Genomic DNA, 25,179 nt, shown 5'->3' on the forward strand with positions numbered 1-25,179 from the left:
CCAGCCTGAGTGACAGAGCAAGACTCCATCTCAAAAAAAATAAATAAATAAAAATAAGTTTTAAAATGCTCTTACTTAAAAGACAGCACTACCTTCCTGGGAAAAGCCCACCTTTTATTCCTTTTTTGGGGGCTGAGAAGGCAAACAGCCTGTTGATACGGAATCTCTACCATGTTATTTTCTGAAATTATTAAAGTATGTCTGTTATTCTTTGCTTTCAAATATCCCTCAATGTTTCATTTCTCAAGCTCCCTTGTTTGTTTTATTTAGTTTAGCAAGAATCAAATTATTTTTCTATTTCCAAAGCAGTCATGAGAAAAATCCAAAATTACCATCACAAATATTACTTCAGCTACTAAAGCTGCTGCACTAATGCCACAGCTTTCAACACTAGGCTCTCTTTATATTCTTGTATCAACAAGGGACATCTCTGTCTTTCCTTCTGCTGAACCAGTCATTGAGGATTTTAGAGCAAGTCCAACTGTTCTCACAAAGTGTGGAACAGTTAACAAAGGAGAATCATGTCATTCCAACATTCCCCTTTTAAAGACATTGTGGAAGCATCAGAGCTCTCCCATCTTACAATGAATGCATGGTTCTGTATTTTGTTTTTTTTTTTCTTTTGAGAGAGAAAAGAGATGGTAGGGGAAATGAGAAAGGAAAATAGTATTGTATCAGAAACCAGAAATGCTGACGTGGATTTCACTTTCATGCAAACCAATTTAAGAAACTTTTAAAAACTGGGATAAAAATAAGGAGGAAATGGAATATTATGTACGGTGCAATCTCAAACTAAAAACAAATTAACAACTGTAATAAAGCAAATCCTGACAAGAAAATTATTCTAAGATATCTAAAGAGAATAGACATTTTGAAAATAGTGATATCTTGTGAATGCCTAGGACTCATTTGCACGTTAATGGTAATTCAAATATATCAAGACTTACTGGGTGTATACCCAAAGGATTATAAATCATGCTGCTATAAAGACACATGCACACGTATGTTTATTGCAGCACTATTCACAGTAGCAAAGACTTGGAACCAACCCAAATGTCCAACAATGATAGACTGGATTAAGAAAATGTGGCACATATACACCATGGAATACTATGCAGCCATAAAAAATGATGAGTTCATGTCCTTTGTAGGGACATGGATGAAGATGGAAACCATCATTCTCAGCAAACTATCACAAGGACAAAAAACCAAACACCACATGTTCTCACTCATAGGTGGGAATTGAACAATGAGAACACATGGACACAGGAAGGGGAACATCACACACTGGGGCCTGTTGTGGGGTGGGGGGAGGGATAGCATTTGGAGATATACCTAATGTTAAATGACGAGTTAATGGGTGCAGCACACCAACATGGCACATGTATATATATGTAACTAACCTGCATGTTGTGCATATGTACCCTAAAACTTAAAGTATAATAATAAAAAAAAAGACTTTAATGTTAGGTAAACAGTAATACTCCAGTATACCCTCAGTAATACCCAAGGTGCTAGATTTGGGGAATGAGGTTCCACAAAGGGGCAAAATATTAGCTCCTCTTAAAAGATCTCTAGCTACAATGTTAGCATAAAGCAGGACAAACTCTACAGCGGCCAACTTTCATTTTATCAAAGGCTGCTCAAATAGCCTCTATGTCTAATTTCCCAACGAACAGTCATTAGGGCTGTTTATTGCTAAGTCTTTTATCAGACTCTTCAGCCACAAGTAGAATATATTCCCCCAGAGGTGATCTCTCTTTAGAAAGCATGCTTCCTTCTATGCAATAAGATCAGACAATACATTCAGACTGAATTGAATATTCTACGTAAAGGTAACACATGGCAAGTTTTATGTGGACTTGGGAAAAGCCTAAGGACCTATGAGAACCAAATATTAATTTTAGCACCTTTCACTTTGAGGAAGTCTTTAATTTGATACATAGCAATTATCTGGAATAAAGGAAAAGCTTAATACCTAGAACATTGAACTCAAAGGCGTTTGCAGCTTGGCCAATAGATATCCCATGTCTCTAACCCAAAGGCTACCCCATCCCCTACCAGCACCACTCCTCAAACTAATTTCCATACAGCTTCAAGATACAGGAAATCCCTGAAGGCAGACAAAATTTCACCAGGTGAATGATATTGAGAATAACTGAAGAAAGGACCAGTCCCTAACAACAGATGCAGTAACATCACTTCCCTAAGTTCAAGTGTCTATCAGCTTTGTATGTCCTGCATTGTGTTTGTTTACCTGGGGTCAAGTCCACAGGGGACAGGAATAGCAGGAATGCTCTGCAGGGGGATGTAAGCCCACTGGATACACAATGCAATAAAAGCTCCATGAAGGCCACTCTCTCATCGGACTCATTCTCCGTAATCTCACATAGAGAGACTCAATAAATATTTTTGAATGAGTTATTAGCATAACTCATTAACATGACATAGTATCCTGGGACATCAAATTTAAGTGATGATTTAGAGAGAAAAGCTTTTTTAAATCAGAGCAGATATTTTAATAAACTACAGCATGCTCAAGACTTCTTAAGAGGACAAGCATATACCAGTCAGGGTTCTTAGCTTCAAACAGTAGAAACAAACTCTAAGTAACTTAACCAAAGGATGAATGTATTAGGAACCTTACAGAATAACTTAAATGGTTGGAAAACCAGACAAGGGACTACTAGGCCAAGACCACAGTAAAATTGTGCTCAAAAATAATCCAACATGGACTCTTCTGCCACCTTAATGCAGACTCTTTTGCATTCTAAATCTTCAATGACACTGACCCTAAGATCATTGTTTTTTCATTTTTTTAAGAAAAAAATAATGCTGCTTATCAGCTTCTATACAGCGTTGTTTATAAGGAGCATCCTGACTTCAGTGATATTAAAGTGTTGGAAATATGTGAATCTTAGGATGGATGAAAAGAGGTCAATTCTGCAGTGTGTAATGTTCACACCATGCACTCAACAATGGGTACCACCACTATGACCACCGCTCACGGCTCAGATCTCATTTCTTGCTGCATTCACTTCCACTCCTAGAGCTGACTTCTTGGCTTCTCATCTCAAGCCAAGATTAGGGTGTGTACTTCTGACTGGTATCACCCCCGTTGTGCCCATGTCCTAGCTGAAAGGGAGGCTGGAAAAACAAACAGTGGCCTTTTGAGCTTTTATAGTGAATAAAGCATTCTGCTTTTCTCCCTCCAATGGGAAATTCTCCAAGTGCAAGAACAGAGTTCAGATGCTTGGCAGCCAAAATAGAATGACAAATATCCTCTGTAGGGAGATTTCAAAGAAACTCCCTCTTATGGTAAAAGTTCAGTCTCCTCAGCTGTTAGAACTTAGAAATAGAAAAACGTTTGCAAAGCACCAGAATAAGAAAACTCATTAGGATGGAATCCAAGGCCCTTACAATCCAGCCTCTACAAACTTCCTGTCTAGCTTCCATCACCCCATCCTTTCTACATCCTACAGTTCACGGATGACAAATTAGGTGGCAGCTCTTGAGTTCCACTATCACTCATGTCTTCACTCACAGTGTGTTCCCTCAGCTTAGAAAACCTCCCTCCTCCTGGAATTTTCTCTACAACTCCCATTTTACAACTTGAGCCAAAAATCATCTCTTGTGTGAACTTGTCCACATAGCCCTCTTTTTTTGTGATCTTTTAGCACTTTATTTGTAATTCTATCATTGAAGAAAGAGGTCTCTACCCAATATCTGAACAAAAAACTGAATTCATTGCTTGCTAAAGCAAGGAAGAACCGTACTTTCAGAGGCATTCTCCCTGAGCAAAGCAGAGACAGCTGATCTTCTATAGGGCTTGGAGACCCTTAGAGTGCAGGCACTGGCAGACATCCAGAAGCTGGAATGTTTAGGCATTAGTTGACCTTTAGCTGCAGAAGTAAAGCTGGAGTGAGAATGTTGCTGACTGGCTGACTTGCCTGGGCATGTGCACTAGAGTTTAGCTGTTGCCAATTGTCTAGCTTTACAACTGTGTGTTGTTGGCTAGCTTTCAGAAGCAAGTGACTGGCTAGCTTACAGAAGCACAAATGATTGCCAAAGCAAGTTGTTATTGACCCAGTTAAACAGGTACAAAACACATTCTGATGGTTACTGGTCACTGGTCACTGTGGCCACAGAACAATCAGTCTTTTCCAAAGAGGATAGGAATTTTTCATTTTCTTTTCTTTTTTTTTTTTTTTGAGATAGAGTTTTACTCTTGTCACCCAGGCTGGAGTGCAATGGTATGATCTCCACTCATTGCAACCTCCACCTCCCAGGTTCAAGCAATTCTCCTGCCTCGGCCTCCCGAGTAGCTGGGATTACAGGCACCTGCCACCATGCCTGTCTAATTTTTGTATTTTTAGTGGAGACGGGGTTTCACCATGTTGGCCAGGCTGGTCTCGAATTCCTGACCTCAGGTAATCCACCCACCTCGGCCTCCCAAAGTGCTGGGATTATAGGCGTGAGACACCATGCCCAGCCCGAACTTTTCATTTCCATTCTCACTGTTGTCATAATGTATTAGGATACAATAACCATACTAACAGCTAACATTCTAACATTTATTGAGCTTTTACTATGTACTGTGTATTACAGTGAATACTTTAAAAGGATTATCTCATTTAATCTTTCAAACAACCTTATAGGTGGGTCATATTATCCCTCATTTTTCAGATTGTTAACCTTAGGTGCCTCACTGGGATTCAAGAATGAAAAGAATGACAACAGAGGCAGTGCATGCTAAGGACTCCATTGCCCGTTCCTCTCACTGTTTCCCCAGGACAGATAACATGCCTGTCCCAAGCCCAAACACCAGGGCTCACCTCTCTTTGCATCCACAACTACAGAGGTCCATGGCCTCTCAAGCAGAGGCACCCTCCAATGTCAGTTGTTAAAGGAATGAAGAAAGAGGGTCCTGAATCATTCTATTAGTTCAAAACCTGGACTGACGGTCAAGAAACTCTACATCTTGCCATCTAACTGTGCCAAAGTTGATAATAAAACTAACATCCTGTACAAAGTGTCAACTACATTTATGATTTTGAGAAAGTCAGGCCATAAGATCATATGTTCTACCTGGTTACCAGCCACGTTGTAGCTGATTCTCCATCTTCGATACAACTACTAAATCTAAATGACTAGTCATCAACCTGCCTCAGCTTCCCCAAGGTAGAAGTCCCCACTCCATACCATTGTGTAGTCACTGGATCCCAGTCATAGTGCCCTATGCCCATATGTCTCTGCCCTGCCAGTCTACTTAGTGCCTCACATCCTCCTGGAACAGAATCCCATCAGTTCCTGCCAGTTCCCCTGGAGCAGCAAGGAGCCAGCCCATTCTAACTTCAGGAAGCTCCTTCTTGTATTAGTTTCCTAGGGTTACATCCTACAGTTGACAGTGACAGATTACCATAATTTGCTGGCTTAAAAACAGCAGAACTTTATTCTCTCATAGTTGTGGAGACCAGAAGTCCAAAATCAAGGTTTCAGCAGGGCCATGCTCTCTCCAAAGGCTCTAGGGGAAAATCTTTCCTTGCCTTTCCAGCTCCAGCTGACTCCTGGCACTCCTGGGCTTGTGGCAGCATCACTCCAGCCTCTGCCCCCATCCTTACATGGCCTTATTCCCTGCATGTCTCTCTGTGTCTGCTCCTTTTCTTGTAAGGACACCAGGTGTTGGCTTTAGGGCTCACCCTAAATATTCAAGATGATCTCATCTGAATTCTCGTGTTAATTATATCTGCAAAGACCCTATTTCTATTAAAGGTCACATTCTGAGGTTCCAAGTGGACATGAATTTGAAGGGGGACACTACTCACCCTACTTCTCCCTTCAACACACAAGAGGGAAAATATTCCCTATAGGGAGATTTCAAAGAAATTCCCTCTTATGGTAAAAGTTCAGTCTCCTCAGCTGTTAGAACTTAGAAATAGAAAAATGTTTGCAAAGTATCAGAATAAGAAAACTCATTAGGTTGGAATCCAAGGCCCTTACAATCCAGCCCCTACAAACTTCCTGTCTAGCTTCCATCATCCCATCCTTTCCACATCCAACAGTACAGGGATGATAAATTATGTGGCAGCTCTTGAATTCCACTATTACTCATGTCTTTACTCCCCTCAACTTATAAGAGGGAAAACAAAGGCCCCCATAGGCACACTCAACCCAGCATCACTGAGGAAACACCATGTTACTAAACCTAATTTGGCAAATTGAGCAAAACTGACTGATGGGTTTGCCCCAAAAGGGATTGCTAGTGAAACTGATAGTTTGAGAAGTGAAAGGAAAGGCCAGCTCAGTGTGCATAGGGCAGGTTGTTTTCAAACATAAGAGGTCCCAACATAGCATTAAAAAAGATAACTGATTAAAATCATCCATTCCAAAATAAGAAGGCAGAGGATTCTTTTATGTGCGTGTGTGTTGAAGATAGGCTTTTTAGTCTTGTTTGCAATGGAAACATTTCCTTCTAAAGAACACAACATTAAAAGGCTCTGAGACAAATCACATTTAGCAATTAGTTCACAAGTAAGTAAGAGAAAGACAAAATAAACCAACTTCAAAAGTATCTTAGTCAACAACAAAATGTGTTCACAGGTATGGCCTTGCAATCAGATACTGTAATAAACCCTAGGTGTGTCATTTCTGAAATTTTAACCAAATAATGAACACTTCAATTACAGGAAAATAAAATAACGCTCAAGAATTGTTGCAGTTACTGAATTTTCTGATTAAAAAAACTTTTTTAAAAAAGAGTCTGCGAAGACTTTTATTATTTTCTGAGTTAGAATATTATCTCCATTGCCCAGAGATTATAATCCTGTCTCCTCTAGTGCCAGCTCCCTGCTTCTCCCTCATTCTGATGTCTACCTTGAGCCCATCCCTATCTCAGCATAGAGTTGATTACCTCTTGGTGGACTGTTTGCCTGGACTCCTCACTCACCCCTAAATCCTGGAGACAGCAAGGCTGCATGGGCTAGAGTGTGGCTCACCAGATTCCTGCCTGGCACTTGGCCCAAGGATGGCTCTAACATCCAGACCCTTGTTCCTTCAGACTCTCCATTACATCAAGAACCAACTGCTGAGTCCCTATTCTGTTTTTTAGCATGAGGTGGGAGTGGGGTACTCAGAGATATGTAATAGGGTTTTGTACTTTTTTTCTGTTTCCATCTTGATGCTTCACATCAAGTAGAAAAGGTCACAGCTGTCAAAGTCTTTATAGGTAACCAGTGGAAAAAAATAAATAAAATATAAAAGGAAATAGCCTTAAACCATGATATTTGCCTATTTTATATTAGACTGGTGCAAAAGTAATTGCAGTTTTTGCCGTTAATGGCAAATCTAATATTTAGAGTTAAACTAGTTCAGGCTTTTGTTTCATCCTTTTGTCTTTCAGAGAGAGCAATATCCGGGTCTTCAGAGGACCATGCTCCCTGGGTTCCTAAATCAAATGTCAGTTTCAATACAGCTGAGAAGACAGTAAGCAACAAAGAGGAAAAACCTGACAGAGGGAAGAGGTGGGAGGGCGTAATGCCCTCCTGTGGATCCACAAGCACAACATTCACTGATTTTCTCCTGGTGATTTTTAAATCTGGGAGGTCGCACCTTTAGTAAGGTCAGTGTTTCCTGGATTTAAACACTCTAAACGCCAATTGCTACCCCTACCACACTGGCAAATCGACTTACCTTTAAACCTTCATGGTCTCCCTTTGGTTACTTCATGTTAGCTACAGCTGAAAAGCCTAAAAATCTGATACCAGAATGACCTTTCCTATTGGAAATTTCCCTGGCACACAGCAACATTACCAAGCCAAGCAATCATAATATTGTAGCTCAGCATGTTAAAGAACAAAAGAGGCAGTGCTGAACATCTTTGTTCCTGTAAGAAATCCCCGGCCAGGCGCAGTGGCTCACGCCTGTAATCCTAGCACTTTGGGAGGCCGAGGCAGGCGGATCACCTGAGGTCGGGAGTACGCGATCAGCCTGACCAACATGGAGAAACCCTGTCTCAACTAAAAATACAAAAAATTAGCTGGGCATGGTGGCGCATGCCTGTAATCCCAGCTACTCGGGAGGCTGAGGCAGAGGAATCACTTGAACCTGGGAGGTGGAGGTTGCAGTGAGCTGAAATCGCGCCATTGCACTTCAGCCTCGGCAACAAGAGCAAAACTCCATCTCGAAAAAAAGAAAGAAAGAAATCCCCTAATTGTGGCCACAACTGATAAGCAGTAGAGGTATAGGGGGTTCAGCTAAAATAAAAAAGATTAATAACAAAACATAATGAGCTTTGTTGGGTGGGAAGGCAAAGTTCCTTCCTAATTCAAGCACATCAGTTACCTGTGCCTGGAGGTATCTACATAATAAAATGATTCTTAAAATAGTTAACTTATCCTCACCTGTGACACTAGCCTCAGTCTAGAGCAGCAGTTTTCAAAGCCACAGTGTTCTGGCTGACTGCTTATCTCCAACAGGATTAATGCTCAAAATATTGCACCATTGTTCTGTCTGTTTGTGCCAGGAGCAATGTCACTTTTGATCATTTTAACACAGAAGCTGACTCATGAAAGTTGGCCTTCCTATTGACTTGTTGACAGCCTCTGCTCATAGCAAGCAGTATCCTATGGGAAGGTGGTGTGCAGACTTTGAGGGCAGATTTTCAAACTTTTTGAGAACATCTATCAAATTTTCAAGGCTTTATTATCCCAAGAGAGTGAGCAGCTTTTTCCAGGATGTTTCATGCTATTCGAACACTAAAGATAAAATAAATAGTGCAACAAACCTCCTAGAGTTAGTCTGCTAACTTCCTTTCCTATGCTGACTTTAACTACCCTTTAAAGTTTGAACTAAAAAAAAAAAAAAATCCTGGCAGCTCTCAGACCACATGAGTACAACTGGTTATTTCTACCTTGGGAGGAGAAGGTGTGTTTGATTAAATGTTCATGCCATTCATTTTTGATAGGGTCACCCAGAGGTAGCAGATAAAAACACAGGATGCCCAGTTAAATTTGAATTTCAGATAGATAATGAATTTATGTTTAGTAAGTAATTTACGTAAGTATACCCCATGCAATATTTGGGACATACTTAATCTAAAACTATTTTTTGTTGTTTATCTGAAATTCAAATTTAACTGGGCATCCCATATTTTATCTGGCAACTACATCTCTTGAAAACTATGGGGCCCAAAATTGCAGACTTGAGGTTAATATGTTATGTCTCAGTTCCTGAGTGTTATTTAACCATGTTTAATAAAGTTAACATGGGCAATTCTTAGTTACCCAAAATGTCAGTTCATTTTGTTTCTGCTATCCAGACTTTCCAAACAGCTTTACTTCTAAGCTTCAAAACAGGCTAAGTCCTTGATAAGCTGTTTTCTTTGCCTAAAGAACACCCTGCTCTTGGATAAATATCACAAAGAACACGAGGATGTGCATTTGCATATGTATGTGTGTGCAGAAACCCAGCTCCCATATCTGACAATATCCAGACTGTTAAATCCCCTTTCTTTAGAAAGTATTTTTGAACCAAATTTTAAAATGTCTCTAAATCATGGCACCACAGGTTCAGTTGGCATAACCCAAAGTCACTCCAATCTTCTAGCGAGAGCAAGACCACGATTATTCCTAAATAAAATAGCGACATTAATGAGCTTGAAGTTTCATTTGGAAGTAAAGAAGAAATCAATGCTAGACCTACTTCTTTGTTCCCCATCATAATGAAGCAGGTGTTTCACTGAAGGGATGCTTCTATAAAACTTCAGTTCCTGTTCAAAACAATAATATAATAGCATGTATATCCTTTGGTGATATCTAATTAACCTAATTAATATTCTTTTTCTTCTTTTAGTCCTTGACATTAATAACATTAGTACTTCAGTAGTGTGAAGGGCTAGAAAAGAAAAAAGGCCAATTAACTTCATCTTGCTTTGGATTATGTGCTATTTTGAGTAGGTGATGTGGAAGTCATTAGTGCTATTGTCCAGTATTTCATTCTTCCCCTTAGGACATATTGTAGAATTGTACTTCTTGATCCACTGAGTTATGGGGTTATGGTTACAGCAAAGAATATGACCAGCTCTGGACAATTAGTAGAGAATGGAAATGCTGTGTGTTACTTCAGGCCTGGAACTTGTAATAGTTGATGCAGGACCCTAAAGAAATCTTGCTCTCTAACTTGGAAACCAGCAACATTCAAGACTGCAACTGTTTCATTTACTTCAGTCTTTAGTTGACTGAGGTGAACAGACACCTACTGGTGACCAATGATGGTTATATACCATGTGTGAGAAATGCACTTTTGTTGGTTTAAATCACTAAGTATTTCGGTTATTTGTTATTGCAGCAGAGTTCAGCCTAGCCCACCACATTAAATATGCAATTAAGGAGGTTTTCGTGTTTTTGCCAGCCAAATGAGTCTATAAAACCCTCTATAAACTACCTCTTTTTTTTTTTTTTTTTTTGAGATGGAGTCTCGCTCTGTCGCCCAGGCTGGAGTGCAGTGGCGCAATCTCGACTCACTGCAAACTCTGCCTTCCGGGTTCCTGCCATTCTCCTGCCTCAGCTTCCCGAGTAGCTGGGATTACAGGCGCCCGCCACCACGCCCAGCTAATTTTTTTGTGTTTTTAGTAGAGATGGGGTTTCACCGTGTTAGCCAGGATGGTCTCAATTTCCTGACCTCGTGATCCGCCCACCTCAGCCTTTGAAAGCGCTGGGATTACAGGCATGAGCCACCGCGCCCAGCCTCTATAAACTACTTCTTATTTATTTACGTATGTATGTATGTATGTATGTATGTATGTATTTATCTGGGACAGAGTCTCGCTCTGTCGCCCAGGCTGGAGTGCAGTGGCACGATCTCGGCTCACTGCAAGCTCCGCCTCCCAGGTTCACGCCATTCTCCTGCCTCAGCCTCCCAAGTAGCTAGGACTACAGGCGCCCGCCACCATGCCCAGCTAATTTTTTTTTTTTTTTATTTTTAGTAGAGACCGGGTTTCACCATATTAGCCAGGATGGTCTCGATCTCCTGACCTCTTGATCTGCCCGTCTCAGCCTCCCAAAGTGCTGGGATTACAGGCTTGAGCCATCACGCCCAGCCTGTAAGCTGCTTCTAATCCCCTAAAATTTGAATGTTTAAGTTTATATCATTAACTTTATCTTTAACTTTAATCCTCAACAACCTCTTAAGATAGATAAAATTGCCATCTCCAGTTTAAAGACAGGAAAAATGACACAAAGAGCTAGTAAGTGATGCTTAAAGTCACACGGAAAGAAAGTAGCAGAAGGAATTTGAACCCATATCCAACTGCAGCTATAGACCATGCATTTTACCACATCACTAAACTGCTACTCAACTAATCTCTGGAGTTTATTAAAGGAAACTTCTCCATAGTAGAGGCAGCAGGTCTTGGAACCCAATGGAGGCACAACAGGTACCAATAGGACAAAGGTGCCCCATGGACGCTCCTCTTCTCTCTATGTGTTGGTAGATCTTGACTGGACTGAATTTATATGGCTACATAATGTTAGAAACTCTCTTTGGAACTATATAGGAAAAACCATACATTCTTTAAATTAGAATTTATTTAAGTATGCAAAAGATGCCTAGGAAGTAGCAAATGGACAGTTTTAACAGTCATCCTGTATGGCAGCCACCTGCACCTCTGTTTAATATTCCAAGCAGCATGTAAGCAGAGATCAGTCCTTGCCATCCTCCATTGCTATACTCAACCAACACCATCAATACCTTTGTGTTTATTATTTTAAGGAGGATTCTTCTGTAACTTCCATCACTGATGGAATATCAGTTATGTAACGTGGCCCTGAATGCTACAATACCAAATTATCAAATTCTCCATTGGTTAACTTAAAAGTCTCAAATAAATTACATTGTTTTGAATGCAAATTCTGTCTGAGTACTAGGATTTTCCATTTCTGAGATGTATTGCCCAGGCAAACTAAGTACATCATTTTAAGCTTCCTTCATGTCAGTATTTAAGCTGAATATATTTGTATATTTCCAAAAAAAAGTGATAACGTGATTTTACAGACATCCCAGGTTCCCTCCTAAAAGTACCATTTTTCATCAGCTTAATCATTAAGGCTTAACAACAGGCTTGTTAATTCAAAGTGGAGGATCAGAATCTGATAGACCACAAGAAACCGGTAAATCCAAAAATTTGACTCAGCTAATCTCACTTTCAAGGACCCTGCATTTCTCAGAGCCCTGTCCCCCTGAATCTTCACCATTTTATCTTGGAAGAGTGAAGAACTTGGAAGATAAACCCAGAGGACCACTTTTCTTCCTGACCAGGAACAAATCTTCCAGCAAACCCATACCTAATCAAAAACTGAAGTAAAACATGTAAACTGGAGCTACTAAATCATGCATGAGAAATAATACAACACGAACAAATGTGTCAAAACAATTGTCTAACTAAGACCAATTTTTAGGATCTCAGTGAATTCATGCTTTAGACACACTGCAAGAAGCAAGCCCTCAAAGGCATATTCAGAACCTAAGTCCTCCTCTCACTGAAAAGCGAGTGGAATTCTATTTAAGGTTTATTTTAGCTTTCCAGTGCTCTCAAAGTCAATAAGCTGTACTGGTTTTCTTGCTTTTACTGTTTAAAGTTGCTCACTGGATCAGTAATACATCAAGAAAAAAATGCATATAAAGTACGTCCATAATTGCAAACATAATCTTAGTTCTTTTGTGGGGGAGGGTAGAAAAGAAATGGCCCAGAATTAACTATTGTCCTTATTTTAATTCAGAGTGCAATACAGTAAGAATAAGAACTATGCTCTCCAATACTAGAAATATAGTAAATACTTTATAGTTAGGTTATTTTGCCTGAAAGCGTCTAGGGAGCTTTGTGTCCGTAGAAAGACAAAAATGAAGATTTCACAATCAGACTTAGATTTCTCCTCAGCCTCTTAACGCATCTACAGGGCCAAGTGGAAGAAACCTGATGCTGATATACACCAGACCAAACAGCTGGTCTCCCCAAGGAAGTGGATTAGCAGTATGATCACAGTGTACAGCTCACTGCAGAAAAGGTCTATATAGCCTCCTACTTTTTGTCTTCTGCTAAAATAGCCACCAGAGGGAAGGGCAGCAGGACAGTGCATAGCATGATGCCAGATGGCATGGAGTAGGGATGACAAGACTGCCTCTACCATTGCTAAAAATGAGTGCCCTCTGGACAGTTATGAGGTCCATTACAGGAAGTTGTTTCCATTAGTTAAGTCTAATCCTCCCCAGATTTGGTTGTCAGGGATTAATCTTACGATTTACATGGTGATCAATACAGGATAATTGTTAATTTTTCACAAACTATTACAACATATAATCTGTGCCTTAAATCAGTTCTCCTTTTTGGAAAGGGTGTTTTCTATCTAATTAGATATTACATAAGGGCAAACTGTCACTGGATTCCACTTTGATCAGGAGTTTATGCTTAGCACCAACCAACTCAACATCTCCTAACTTCAGGATTCATTATCTCAATGAACTCTGGCAATAGCATCCCTAAAACATGTCTTTCCAGGAGACATGTCATTAAATGGTCCTTATTTAAGGCATTCTTTTGCAAAGCCTATTGTCTAAGGAAGAAAGAGATAAACAAGCAGAAAGGAAAACTGATTCCAATTCAAATAAGCATTCTCCTCCTTCTAAATACCTTAAATTATTTTGAGGGCATTCTTGCATTTCCTTCCAGTTCCTGGTTTTCTGTTATATCAGTAAATATAACTAAATCTCTCCCCTTTTCATTTTTTCACTCAAAGTTGGTACAAAACTGGAATCTTTCATTCATGACTACACACAAAATCTCAGATTCCTCCACCCCACCCATGGTTCATTCTCATATAAGTGGTCATTGCCAACATTAAAGGAAAGTTGCTCAAACTAAAATTTGAATCTGATCCTCCAGAAGTAGAACTTCTGATTCTGACTTTGGTGATCAGAATAAAGGTAAGAAAAGTGGAGCATTAGGCCAAACTTTCAACAGTTACCATCTGGCTCCTTTTATCTGCCCCACACCTTTGTTGCTTTTTATTTTTAATTTTTTACTATTATACTTTAAGTTCTGGGGTACACATGCAGAATGTGCAATTTTGTTACATAGATATACATGTGCCTTGGTGGCTTGCTGCACCCATCAACCCATCACCTACATTAGGTATTTCTCCTAATGTTATCCCTCCCCTAGCCCCCCACCCCACAACAGGCCCCAGTGTGTGATGATCCCCTCCCTGTGTCCATGTGTTCTCACTGTTCAACTCCCACTTAAGAGTGAGAACATGGGTGTTTGGTTTTCTGTTGTGTGATAGTTTGCTGAGAATGATGGTTTCCAGCTTCATCCATGTCCCTGCAAAGGACATGAACTCATCCTTTCATATGGCTGCATGGTATTCCATGGTGTATATGTGCCACATTTTCTTTATCCAGTCTATTATTGATGGACATTTCGGTTGGTTCCAAGTCTTTGCTATTGTGAATAGTGCTGCAATAAACATATGTGTGCATGTGTCTTTATAGTAGGATTATTTACACCTTTGTTTTTAACCTGGTTAGGATCAGACTGACGAGCCACTCTGAGGTCCTACATCCAAACTTTGTGAAAAAAAGAACCCCGATATGGCAGTAGTGCAACATCTATGACGGTGCTTTTCAGTTCAAAGAGGGTTGTTTTCGAATTTACCAAGGTTGTGCCCATAGGGCCTTTATATGTGATTCTGGGGAATGATGATCCCATAGCGCACTTGTTAGAACTCAGTGTTTTGATGATGGCAGCAAGCATCAGGTAAGATCTGTAGCTGTAACATAAACCCAAGTTGCCCCAAATAAATCCACCTTTACAAACAGAACCACTCTCTCAACCATACTGCATGGGAAACCTAATTAATGTGACATTTACCCTGCGATCAAAACTCTTATGAGATAGTTCTATCAAATTCTCCCATATTTGTCCAAGTCCTGGTGGAGCTTTGCCTGATATTAGAGAATGACACTGATCAGTGATAACTGTAGTTATTATTTAGAATGTCGACTTATCCAGTTATTTCTCTCATTTGAATCCAGCTACATCTAGGCCACTGGTTTTTACTCAGGGATGCATATGAGACTTGCCTATTGAGTTTAATGACCTACTCCAGACTTCATGAATCTTTTTTTTTTCCTTTGAGATGGAGTCTTGCTCTGTTGCCCAGGCTGGAGTGCAGTGGCATGATCTTGGTTCACTGCAACCTCTGCCTCCCGGGTTCAAGCAATTCTCTTGCCTCAGCCTCCCAAGTAGCTGGGACTACAGGCGTGCACTACCATGCCTGGCTGATTTTTGTATTTTTAATAGAGATGGGGCTTCACTATGTTGGCCAGGCTGGTCTCGAACTCCTGACCTTGTGATCCACCCACCTCGGTCTTACAAAGTGCTGGGATTACAGGCGTGAGACACCACGCCCGGCTGAATCTAAGAGTATTATATCTTGAGGTTTTTTTTCTCTGTAAAAACTATATTCATTCATTTTTATAAAATCAGAAATAACATTCCCTGACTTCTTTAAAAATCGGCTTACTCATTATCCTTCAAGACATTCTAATTTTGGTGGAATGATTTTACTGTCTTTTTTTGCATGTCACATTACGTGCTATGCTTATTATAAACTCTCATCAGACCTTTCACATTTTAAAATTATCGGTAGTAAACTAACCACAGCGATTCCTATTTCTGTCATCTATAGATGGTTACGTTTTCCTCCAATGGTTGCCTGAGGTTTTATTCAGCTTTAGGCTACAGTTTGTGTCTTTGGCAAAGATAAATCTCAACAGCCTCATAGTAAAGGACCAGACACTTTAAACAATTGACACTTCAAATGACAGACTCTTGGATACAGGCATCTGATGACACCAGTGGGCTGAGTTGGGATTTGTAGAACTTTAGTGGAGAAGCAGACAGCTTCATGATACCACTAGCCCAAGATCAACAGGAACAAGAATTAATTACACAAGACTGACTGACGCTGGGTGTAGTGGCTCATGCCTATAATCCCAGCACTTTGGGAGGCTGAAGAGGGCAGATCATTTGAGACCAGCCTGGCCAACATGGTGAAACCCCATCTCTACTAAAAATACAAAAAAAAAAAAAAAAAATTAGCTGGGCGTGGTGGCACGTGCCTGTAGTCCCCATTACTTGGGAGGTTGAGGCAGGAGGATCCCTTGAGCCTGGGAAGTGGAGGTTGCAGTGAGCCATGATCACACCACTGTACTCCAGCCTGGGTGACAGAGGGAAATTTTATCTCAAATAATAAAAATAATAATAAGATTGAATGGACTACTAAGGAAAATTTTATTTTGGTTATTTATTTAGTATAATTTTTATTGGTCTATTCTTGAATATATAAGAAGTCCTCTCTATACTTCAGCTATCTGCAATTCACAACAATTTAGTAAATGCTGCTAATATAAATGGAAATAAAACATTTAAAAATGGTATCCGAGTCTCACTGATCCCCAGAGTTCAGAAACTCATACCAAGTGTCCTTACATTCTTACGGCAATAGGATAATTTGTATGCATTCAGTAATAATCTGTCTTCTTTTATCCCCAATATAATTGGAAAATTCCATTATTCAACAAATGTCTTGCTTGGAATGGAAGGCATTTGAGAATGAAGCTCATTGTATCAGATAGAACAGGCCACTTAAATTCCAGTGGGAATTTTACCTGCAGTCCAGGATTCCAATGCTGTATTATAAGCAAAGACTATACAAGCACATTTCTCCCCTGAAATCTACCTGTGTATGAGCAACAGGTTGGGAATTACACGCCCCATTAGCACCTTATTACAAGTGACAACTGTGTAATTTCTGTGAGGCCAGACTATAGGATGAAAAGAAAGAGGGCAGTCTGAAGAGAGATGGCTGGTCACCCTGAACCTTACTGTGTCATAGGTGACTCCTGGTAGGAGATTCAAGGTCAGTGCATCCCTGGGATCAGTCACACCTGGGGGCAGCCTTTGGGGAACCTGTGCCCTCCCCAGCATGACTCTCCTAATTAGTTAGGTGCTGGAGTGCATTCAGTGATAATCTCAAGCTTATCATAACTCAAATGGTATTTCACACATCGCTGCAACAAGAGTGACACTCTGTTTAAGATCATCACAACACATCTTCATTAATGCAGAGGGCATTTTCATCTCACTACGAAACTAACTGACTAAATAAGAGGTTGCAATGCTAAGGAAGAAGGAAGAGAAAAATCACAAGGCAAATAACAAATTTGCAAGGTTAAAAAACCTGCCCAGCCAAAGTTGTTATAACAGGAAGATCTCCTGATGCATATTTGCTAAATAGAACTGGGCTTAAAAGTTATTACAAAATTAACCTATTACACTTAAAGCCTCCAACATCAGTTTTAAAGTCAACATCTAAATGTTAACAAAAAAGCAAAGTTAACACTTATGGAACTTCCATGTCCCCAAAAATATGTTAGGTGCATTACACGTAAAATCTCAATGTTGGAAATATCCACCACTTTGTAATTACGAATTATAGTAGATTATATTAATTCAACCTTTTTTAAAAGCATCAGAAAGGCCAGGCATGGTGGCTCACTTTCATAACCCGAGCACTTTGGGAGGCTGAGGCAGGTGGATCACTTGAGGTCAGCACTTGCCTGGTCAACATGGTGAAACCCCGTCTCTACAAAGAAAATACAAAAATTAGCTGGGCATGGTGGCTCACACCTGCAATCCCAACTAATAGGGGTGGTTGAGGTGGGAGGATCGCTTATACCCAGCGGTGGAGGTTGTAGTGACCTGAGATTGTGCCACTGCACTCCGGCTTGGTTGACAGAGTGAGACCCTGTCTCGGAAAAAAAAAAAAAAAAAAAAAAAAAGAAAAGCATCATGAATTATATGTATGAGGGATTTTTAATAGTCTTTGCTACGTTCTTATACAAAAAAAGTTTTAATTAATAAAATATCCATGTATTATCAAAATGTATTGGAAAAATATTTCCTTGATTCATTTAAATGCTTATTGACGTCAGAAAACCAGATACTACACACACATACATACTTGTATGTTTATTCCAGCCTGCTAAACTTCAGCCTAAAAGAATAGCTCTGGATGAAACTGAGACTTTTGATTTTGCTGAGCAGAATCCCACTGAGGCACGAAAACATCCTAGATGAATGAAAACAGAGAGATCCTCCTCCATCTTCCCCCCAAAAGAATGCAGCTGCTCCTTTAAATCAAAGTCCAATCTCCAGGCGTGGTGGCTCACGCCTGTTCCCAGCACTTTGGGAGGCCGAGGCGGGTGGATCACCTGAGGTCAGGAGTTGGAGACCAGCCTGGCCAACATGGCGAAACCCTGTCTCTACTAAAAATACAAAAAAAAAATTAGCCGGACATGGTGTCAGGCGCCTGTAATCCCAGCTACTCAGGAGGCTAAGGCAGAAGAATCGTTTGAACTCAGGAGGCGGAGGTTGCAGTGGGCCGAGATGGCGCCACTGCGCACCAGTCTGGGGGATAGAACGAAACTCTGTCTCCAAAAATAAAAATAAATAAATAAAAATTAAAAAATAAATCAAAGTCCAATATTTAAGAACATGTTTTAAGGGGCACTGAATTATTAGCTGGCTCAGAGTACCCAACTTGTAACCTGCAAGAGCTTCCACGTGTCTCAGGCCGGCAGAGCACGCAATGACAAGTCATGCCAATCCCCTCCCGCAAAACAGTGTGCTCAAATCGTCTGCCAGAACCGTGTGCCCTAGCCTAAGCATCACCCGTCTTGGCAAAGGCCTGAGGAGAGAGAGCTGCTACCTGACTTTCTCCGTGGCTCCTCCCGCTCTCTGCTTTGAAGATGGACTTGGGCTTCCTGGACTTGAAGTTGCCCATGCTGGGTCGCAATACGCTGTCCACAAGCACGGTCGCCTCTACATTCTGCTGCTGCGGCTCCCAAGAGGGCGGCGCGTGCTCCTCTACCAGAGCCCCTGCGTCGGGGTAGTTCTCTTTATTGTTTTCATCTCTAAAACAGGAAAGGCCCAATTTAGAAAGTACCTTAAAAAAAAGATGAATAAACTGCTGCAGGAAAGAGGGCTGGAGATATTCATTGCTGCTGTATTTATAGGACAGATACCTCGCAAAATTTTTAGCCTACACAATTTTGCATGAACAAGAACTGAAAAGAAATGTGAATTTCACTCTATATCACTTCACCTTCCCTTCTGATCTTCGTTAATGGATACATAATTTGTGTAGTTGCAACTATACACATATCATTATTATTATTTTTTAATTTTCGCTTTAAGAAACTTTCACATATATCATATTTCCCTCTCACAACAATAATGTGATATATTCAGGTGAGATATCTTCATCTCTACTTTATAGATGAAGACTCTAAGAGATTAAATCACATGCCTAATGGAAAGACTAATCCACACAGACCCAGAGGCCTCTTGTGTGTCTCCAGACTCACACTTGTGTTCTTGGTTCAAGGCACCATGCTTCCTCTTCATTGGCAATGTCAGTTTATAATCATCCCCCTACAACTTTCCGAGGTAATTAGAAATTTAACAGGATCTATTTTGATAAGCATGGGCCAAATTTCACCCAATCAGGCCCTCTGAACAGTGCCCTGAATGCAAAGTCAAACATCCCATTGTCCAGGTTCTGGTTCTGAAGAAGATGGAAGAGGGCGGTGTTATCTTCATATATTCAGGGCTGGGATGGCACTTGTGTTCTTCATTCAACAATCAAATTCTGTACAATATCCCTACCCCCTCTAGTTTCAATTTTCTCAAAAACACTGACATGATAACACTCTTATCTGAAGCCATTCTTCCCACTTAAATCTAGATGCATTTTATTTTTCATTCTGCTAAGTATCAAGCAAACACCACAGACATAACCAGAAGGGGCCTTCTCTATGTAATCAATATCATTAAACTTAATCTACCGCAATCACTGTCACCAGAACATGAAATGCATGAGGAGTGGCTGCTTCCTCCAGGTGTTGTTTTTCCCTCATGCTTCCTTACCAAAAGCACCCATAAAACAGCATTTGCAAAGTCACCTGGAAAGCAATTCCTAGCTGCTCAAGGACACCTAAAGCCAAGAGGCAAGACCAGCAAAGAAGGAATGCCCACCATTCAAGACGCCTTTTTACAAATAAAAGGCAGATTAAATTCACTGAGCTGGCATCAGGGAGGATGAGTTCCAGGTAGTCTTTGGGAAAAGAGCAAAGCAAATATCAAGATAGAGGGTCTGGAACATGGCCAGGGTGCAGTTGGACAAGGTATAAAAATAAAACTGCGTGAAATAGTTAAACTTGAATCCAGGACAAACGTAGTGCTATCTGGTAAAGGAGAACCTAACAATTAAAATAATTATTCAATTTTAGTAACTGAAAAACAAATCAATGCCAATGACACTGGTCAATATTCTTGCTGTGAGATCATTTACAATTAAAAAAATTCCAAGTCACTCATAGATTTGGAAATTAATATCAAACCATGAATTGGAAACTACACTAGTTCATTTGAAGTACATTTTTCTTACTAAAAACCCATCCACTCCATGATCCTCCATGAGAAACAAAAGAAAGGACAGCTGCCTCTACAGTTACCTAAATGCTCTCATTCGAGTAGGATTATAGAACACTCAAGAATTAAAAAAAAAATAGTGGCCAGGCGTGGTGGCTCACGCTTGTAATCCCAGCACTTTGGGAGGCCAAGGCGGGCAGATCACGAGGTCAGGAGATCGAGACCAAGGTGAAACCCCGTCTCTACTAAAAATACAAAAAATTAGCCGGGCGTGGTGGCGGGCGCCTGTAGTCCCAGCTACTCGGAGAGGCTGTGGCAGGAGAATGGCGTGAACCCGGGAGGTGGAGCTTGCAGTGAGCCGAGATCGCGCCACTGCACTCCAGCCTGGGCGACAGAGCGAGACTCCGTCTCAAAAAAAAAAAAAATAGCTTTTCAAATCTAAAATGACTCTTTTTTTTTTTTTTTTTTTTTTTATTATACTTTAGGGTTTTAGGGTACATGTGCACAATGTGCAGGTTTGTTACATATGTATCCATGTGCCATGTTGATTTCCTGCACCCATTAACTCGTCATTTAGCATTAGGTGTATCTCCTAATGCTGTCCTAGACTCATTCCCAAAATAATACCTGAACTTTGTTTTTATATCATGTTTTCAAGTCAACCAAAATTTAGAAATGTAACTTTGTTTACTTCCTTGACTTGGAAAGCCAGGAAAGGGGAAAGGGGGCCAAAAGCATCTTTCTGGCATTACACAAATGTAAAACCTGGTTACAAAAGTCATATTTGGAAACATATTTTCTCACATATTACTGGTTCCTCAGGATCTCCAAAACAGAATTTAAAAAGCACAAGTTATGTAATTTATGCCACTACTTATTGGAATAAATCATGACTGAGGAAAAGCATGGTGTCCTGAAAAAAGCCAGAGTCTGAAAGATCCTCCCACTTATTAGTTGTGTGGCCTGGGCAACATCACTTCACTTCTATGATCCTCATTCATAAAATAGATGTAATATCTGCTTAACAGAGATAATACAGTCTCTGTGAAATGCCTACCATAGAAAGTTGACCCAAGGCTGCAACCCAATAAATGAAAGCTATTGTTACTCTCAGGCAGGGCCTTAGCCATGTGGTTATTTGCAAAGGAAAAAAAAGAGAGAGAGTTCTTTTTGGTTTCTGTGATGCCTCCAAGATAATTTTGAACTCCTTAGCAAGGAACACAAACTCTAGGAAATCTGTTCTTTGTTTACCTCTAGAGCTTCACGTCATATCTTACCTCTTACTTCCTCACTCCACCAGGTTCCCAGGGTTCCTACCATCCTGAACCAGTTGCTGTTTCTGCAACTCAAACAATTCTCTCTACCCTCTGTTGGCTTTCCAGTAAGCTGCTCCCTCTGCTTGGTGGCATCCTCTTTTTCTTAGCCTTGGACCTCACCAAAAATAATAATAATAATAATAATAATAATTTAAAAATAAATAAAAATTCATATGCCTTGTATAATTTTCTTCAGGAATCAATCCAAGAAAGCTCTCTGGGCTGTCTGATTCTTCCAAGTAAATCCACTGTTTACCTCCAGTATAGTAGCACTTAATGCACTGTAGCATCCACATCTATATTCTAGCCTATCTCCTATAGCAAACTGAATTCTTAGGAGCAGCATTGGTTTGTCGTTCTTCATCCCAAATCTTAACTGGCTGGCTCCTGGCACACAAAATTGGCCTTCAACAAATATTTTTTATCCAGTAAGTGGACTTTAAAGTCAGAGAGACTTGGGTCTAAATTCTGCCTCATAGTGCTATGTTATCTTGGATGAGCTATCATTCCTAAGTGTCAGTTTCTCCATCTGTAGGATGAAAAGGGAAATATCAACTTCCTTTTAGTTTAGATCAAATAATAAAATGTAGATGAAAGTGCTTGGAACAAAGTAAATGTAGAAGAAATGATTAGCAGTGAAGGTTTTGCCACGATACTATAAGCCCTTGATGACCAAGACCATACTACAGACACTCAATAACAAATAACATGTTTGGTAAATAATCTACAGCCTCTTCCTTTAGGGTGTGTGATGAGAATATTGAGATAGGCTAATCAATACTCAGTTCAATAGGCTTTCATCAAGTGTTCCCATATATAAGTTACTGTCCTGATTGCTAAGAGGGTGGTATCCAAAAGCAGAAGAGACAAAAATTTTGTCAAGAGGTAAAAATCTAGTAGAAGAGATGAGACATGAGAACAAATAACTGGAATTCAAAGAAGAGATTAGAATTCAAAGGAAGGCCACCAGACATAGATGGTTTCTGTCTCTCACAAATATGAACCAAGCAATGGTGGCTTGTACCTGAGACTGGAGCAATCAGTCTGGTCTTCATGTAGAGAGACTGGATCTTCGTCACACCTGGAGAGCGGGAAGAAAAATCACATCAGATCCAACTGTCTGCTATAGCAGTAGCAGCAATAATCTAGAATTGTGTCAAGATTACCATGGAAAACTAAAAGATGAAACATTCCTCATCATTCTCTCCTAAAGAAGTTCTGATTCCTATGTCTCCCAGTTTATGATACCAATGTTGTCATATCATGTGAGCTTAAAAGCTCAGAGCCAGATGTGACTCTCCTTTTTGCCTCCACTGTCCTGTGTCACCTAAACCAACAAGGACCTAAGTTTTCACAGCACTTGAGGGAAAACTGGACACCAAGACTGGTAGCCTGTAGTTGGCTCAAAAGAGATTCCACTACATGTCTCTTTGCATTTTTTCTGCTTCAGGCAGTCCCAAACCAAACCAGCCTCCATTTAGTTTACTCTATTGGTCTCAGATTTTCTTCATCTTGTGAAGAGGAAGGGGTTCCTTTTCATAAAACTTCCGGATTAACTTTACGAAAAATCCTTGGCTCTTCCATATTGAAAAATCTCCAGTGCTCCATCCTGCCTAGGGGAACAAGGAGTAGGATCATCCTTTTGCTCTCGTGTAGGATGAAGCCTTTGTTCCTGTTCCCAACCATTCCCACCCAGCCCCATTCAAGCCTGGAATACTTTTTCCATCTTCAACTCCTACTCATCCTTCACTGCCCAAGTCAGGTTTCCCCAGCTCTGTACCTTCCCAGCCAAGGTCACCCATGTGCCATGTTCTCAGTCATGTGCTGTGATGGTTAATATTGAGTGTTAATTTGATCGAAAGATGCCAAGTATCGTTCCTGGGTGTGTCTGTGAGGGTGTTACCAAAGGAAATTAACATTTGAGTCAGTGGACTGGGAGAGGCAGACACATTCTCAGTCTGGGTAGGCACCATCTAATCAGCTACCAGTGTGGCTAGAATAAAGCAGGCAGAAGAAGCTGGAAATAACAGACTTGCTGAGCCATCTGGCCTTCATCTCCCTCTTGTGCTGGATGCTTCCAGCCTTTGAACATCAGACTCTAAGTTCTTCAGCTTTTGGACTCTTGTACTTATACCAGTGATTTGCCAGGGGCTCTCATGCCTTTGGCCACAGATTGAAGCCTGCACTGTTGGCTTCCCTACTTTTGAGGTTTTGGGACTCAAACTAGCTTCCTCGATACCCAGCTTGCAGATGGACTATTGTGGGACTTCACCTTGTGATCATGTGAGTCAACTCTCCTACTAAACTCCCCTTCAAACATACATATATCCTATTAATTCTGTCTCTTTAGAGAACCCTGACTAATACACGTGCCAAGTTCCTACTTTAACCTTAATTCATAAACATTTACTCTTCATTCTGAGGTTTTGGTAAACAACTATATCTCACCACACATCACTTTGTAATCCTTGGTACCACTGAGATCTTTTTGATTAGTTATTAATTCCATGAGTAGAAATAACTATAATTTATTTTCCTAGATATATTGCCACAGTGCCAGAGTACCCCAGAGACAGTAAAAAATACTTGAATTGAAATATTAACTTTGTTCCCTAAGAGGTCTGGTCTCTGAAATAATTTAACCGCATTTATTGAGTATTTACTGAATCCAGGCACTGCATTAGACATTGGAACTGTACTTCGCAAACTCTCAGGGTTTAGGACAGACCAGTTTGTTTTTTATTTCCACACCACTGTGGACAAACACTTTGGTAAAAATGTCACAGCAATGTCAAATTCCTATTAAAGTTATGAGACACTTACTCCCTATTTCTGTTTTTTTTCTTGTCTCAGACAAGTTTTAAACAATTTGGAGACTCACATTTTGTGTAGCACTGCTTCTAAAGGACACAAAATTTGAAAAAGATCTGAACCCTGCCCTAAGAAATTCACAATGTAATCAGTAGACAAAAATAAAGCAAATAAATGCCTGCATACATAAATATAACCATAATATACTGTTTATACTATATGAAATAATTTAACATTTTAAAATATTCTTTACTGAAATTGGTGTATAATTAACCCGCAGAATGAATCCAGTCCTCTTCCCTTAAAATCTTTAATTTATAGTTTGGTAGTGAGTTAAACAAAGGCCACCCACAGACTCTAACCCTTTCTACCTACTGAAATATTTTGTTACCTCTGGCAATTAAAAAAATTGGTTGCCCTGGTGCAGTGTCTCACATTTGTAATCCCAAAACTCTGGGAGGCCAAGGTGGACCTGAGTTGGAAGTTCAAGACCAGCCTGGCCAA

General features: G+C 40.2%; 1 protein-coding gene across 8 annotated transcripts in view; it reads right to left on the reverse strand.

The window, feature by feature from the left end:
* Positions 1-25,179, reverse strand: part of FAM13C (family with sequence similarity 13 member C) — a 116,549-nt gene that overhangs the window by 86,666 nt on the left and 4,704 nt on the right. For all 8 annotated transcript variants that reach the window (XM_030798800.1, XM_012497048.2, XM_003258245.4 and 5 more), the window contains 2 exons: positions 22,889-22,945; positions 18,825-19,029 (listed from right to left, as the gene is read on the reverse strand). In XM_030798800.1, coding sequence (XP_030654660.1) covers positions 18,825-18,899 — 75 coding nt within the window. In that variant the 5' untranslated portion in view covers positions 18,900-19,029; positions 22,889-22,945. The remainder of the gene's footprint in view (positions 1-18,824; positions 19,030-22,888; positions 22,946-25,179) is intronic.

This window comes from Nomascus leucogenys, chromosome 18, assembly GCF_006542625.1.
Source record: "Nomascus leucogenys isolate Asia chromosome 18, Asia_NLE_v1, whole genome shotgun sequence".
Lineage (NCBI taxonomy): Eukaryota > Metazoa > Chordata > Mammalia > Primates > Hylobatidae > Nomascus > Nomascus leucogenys.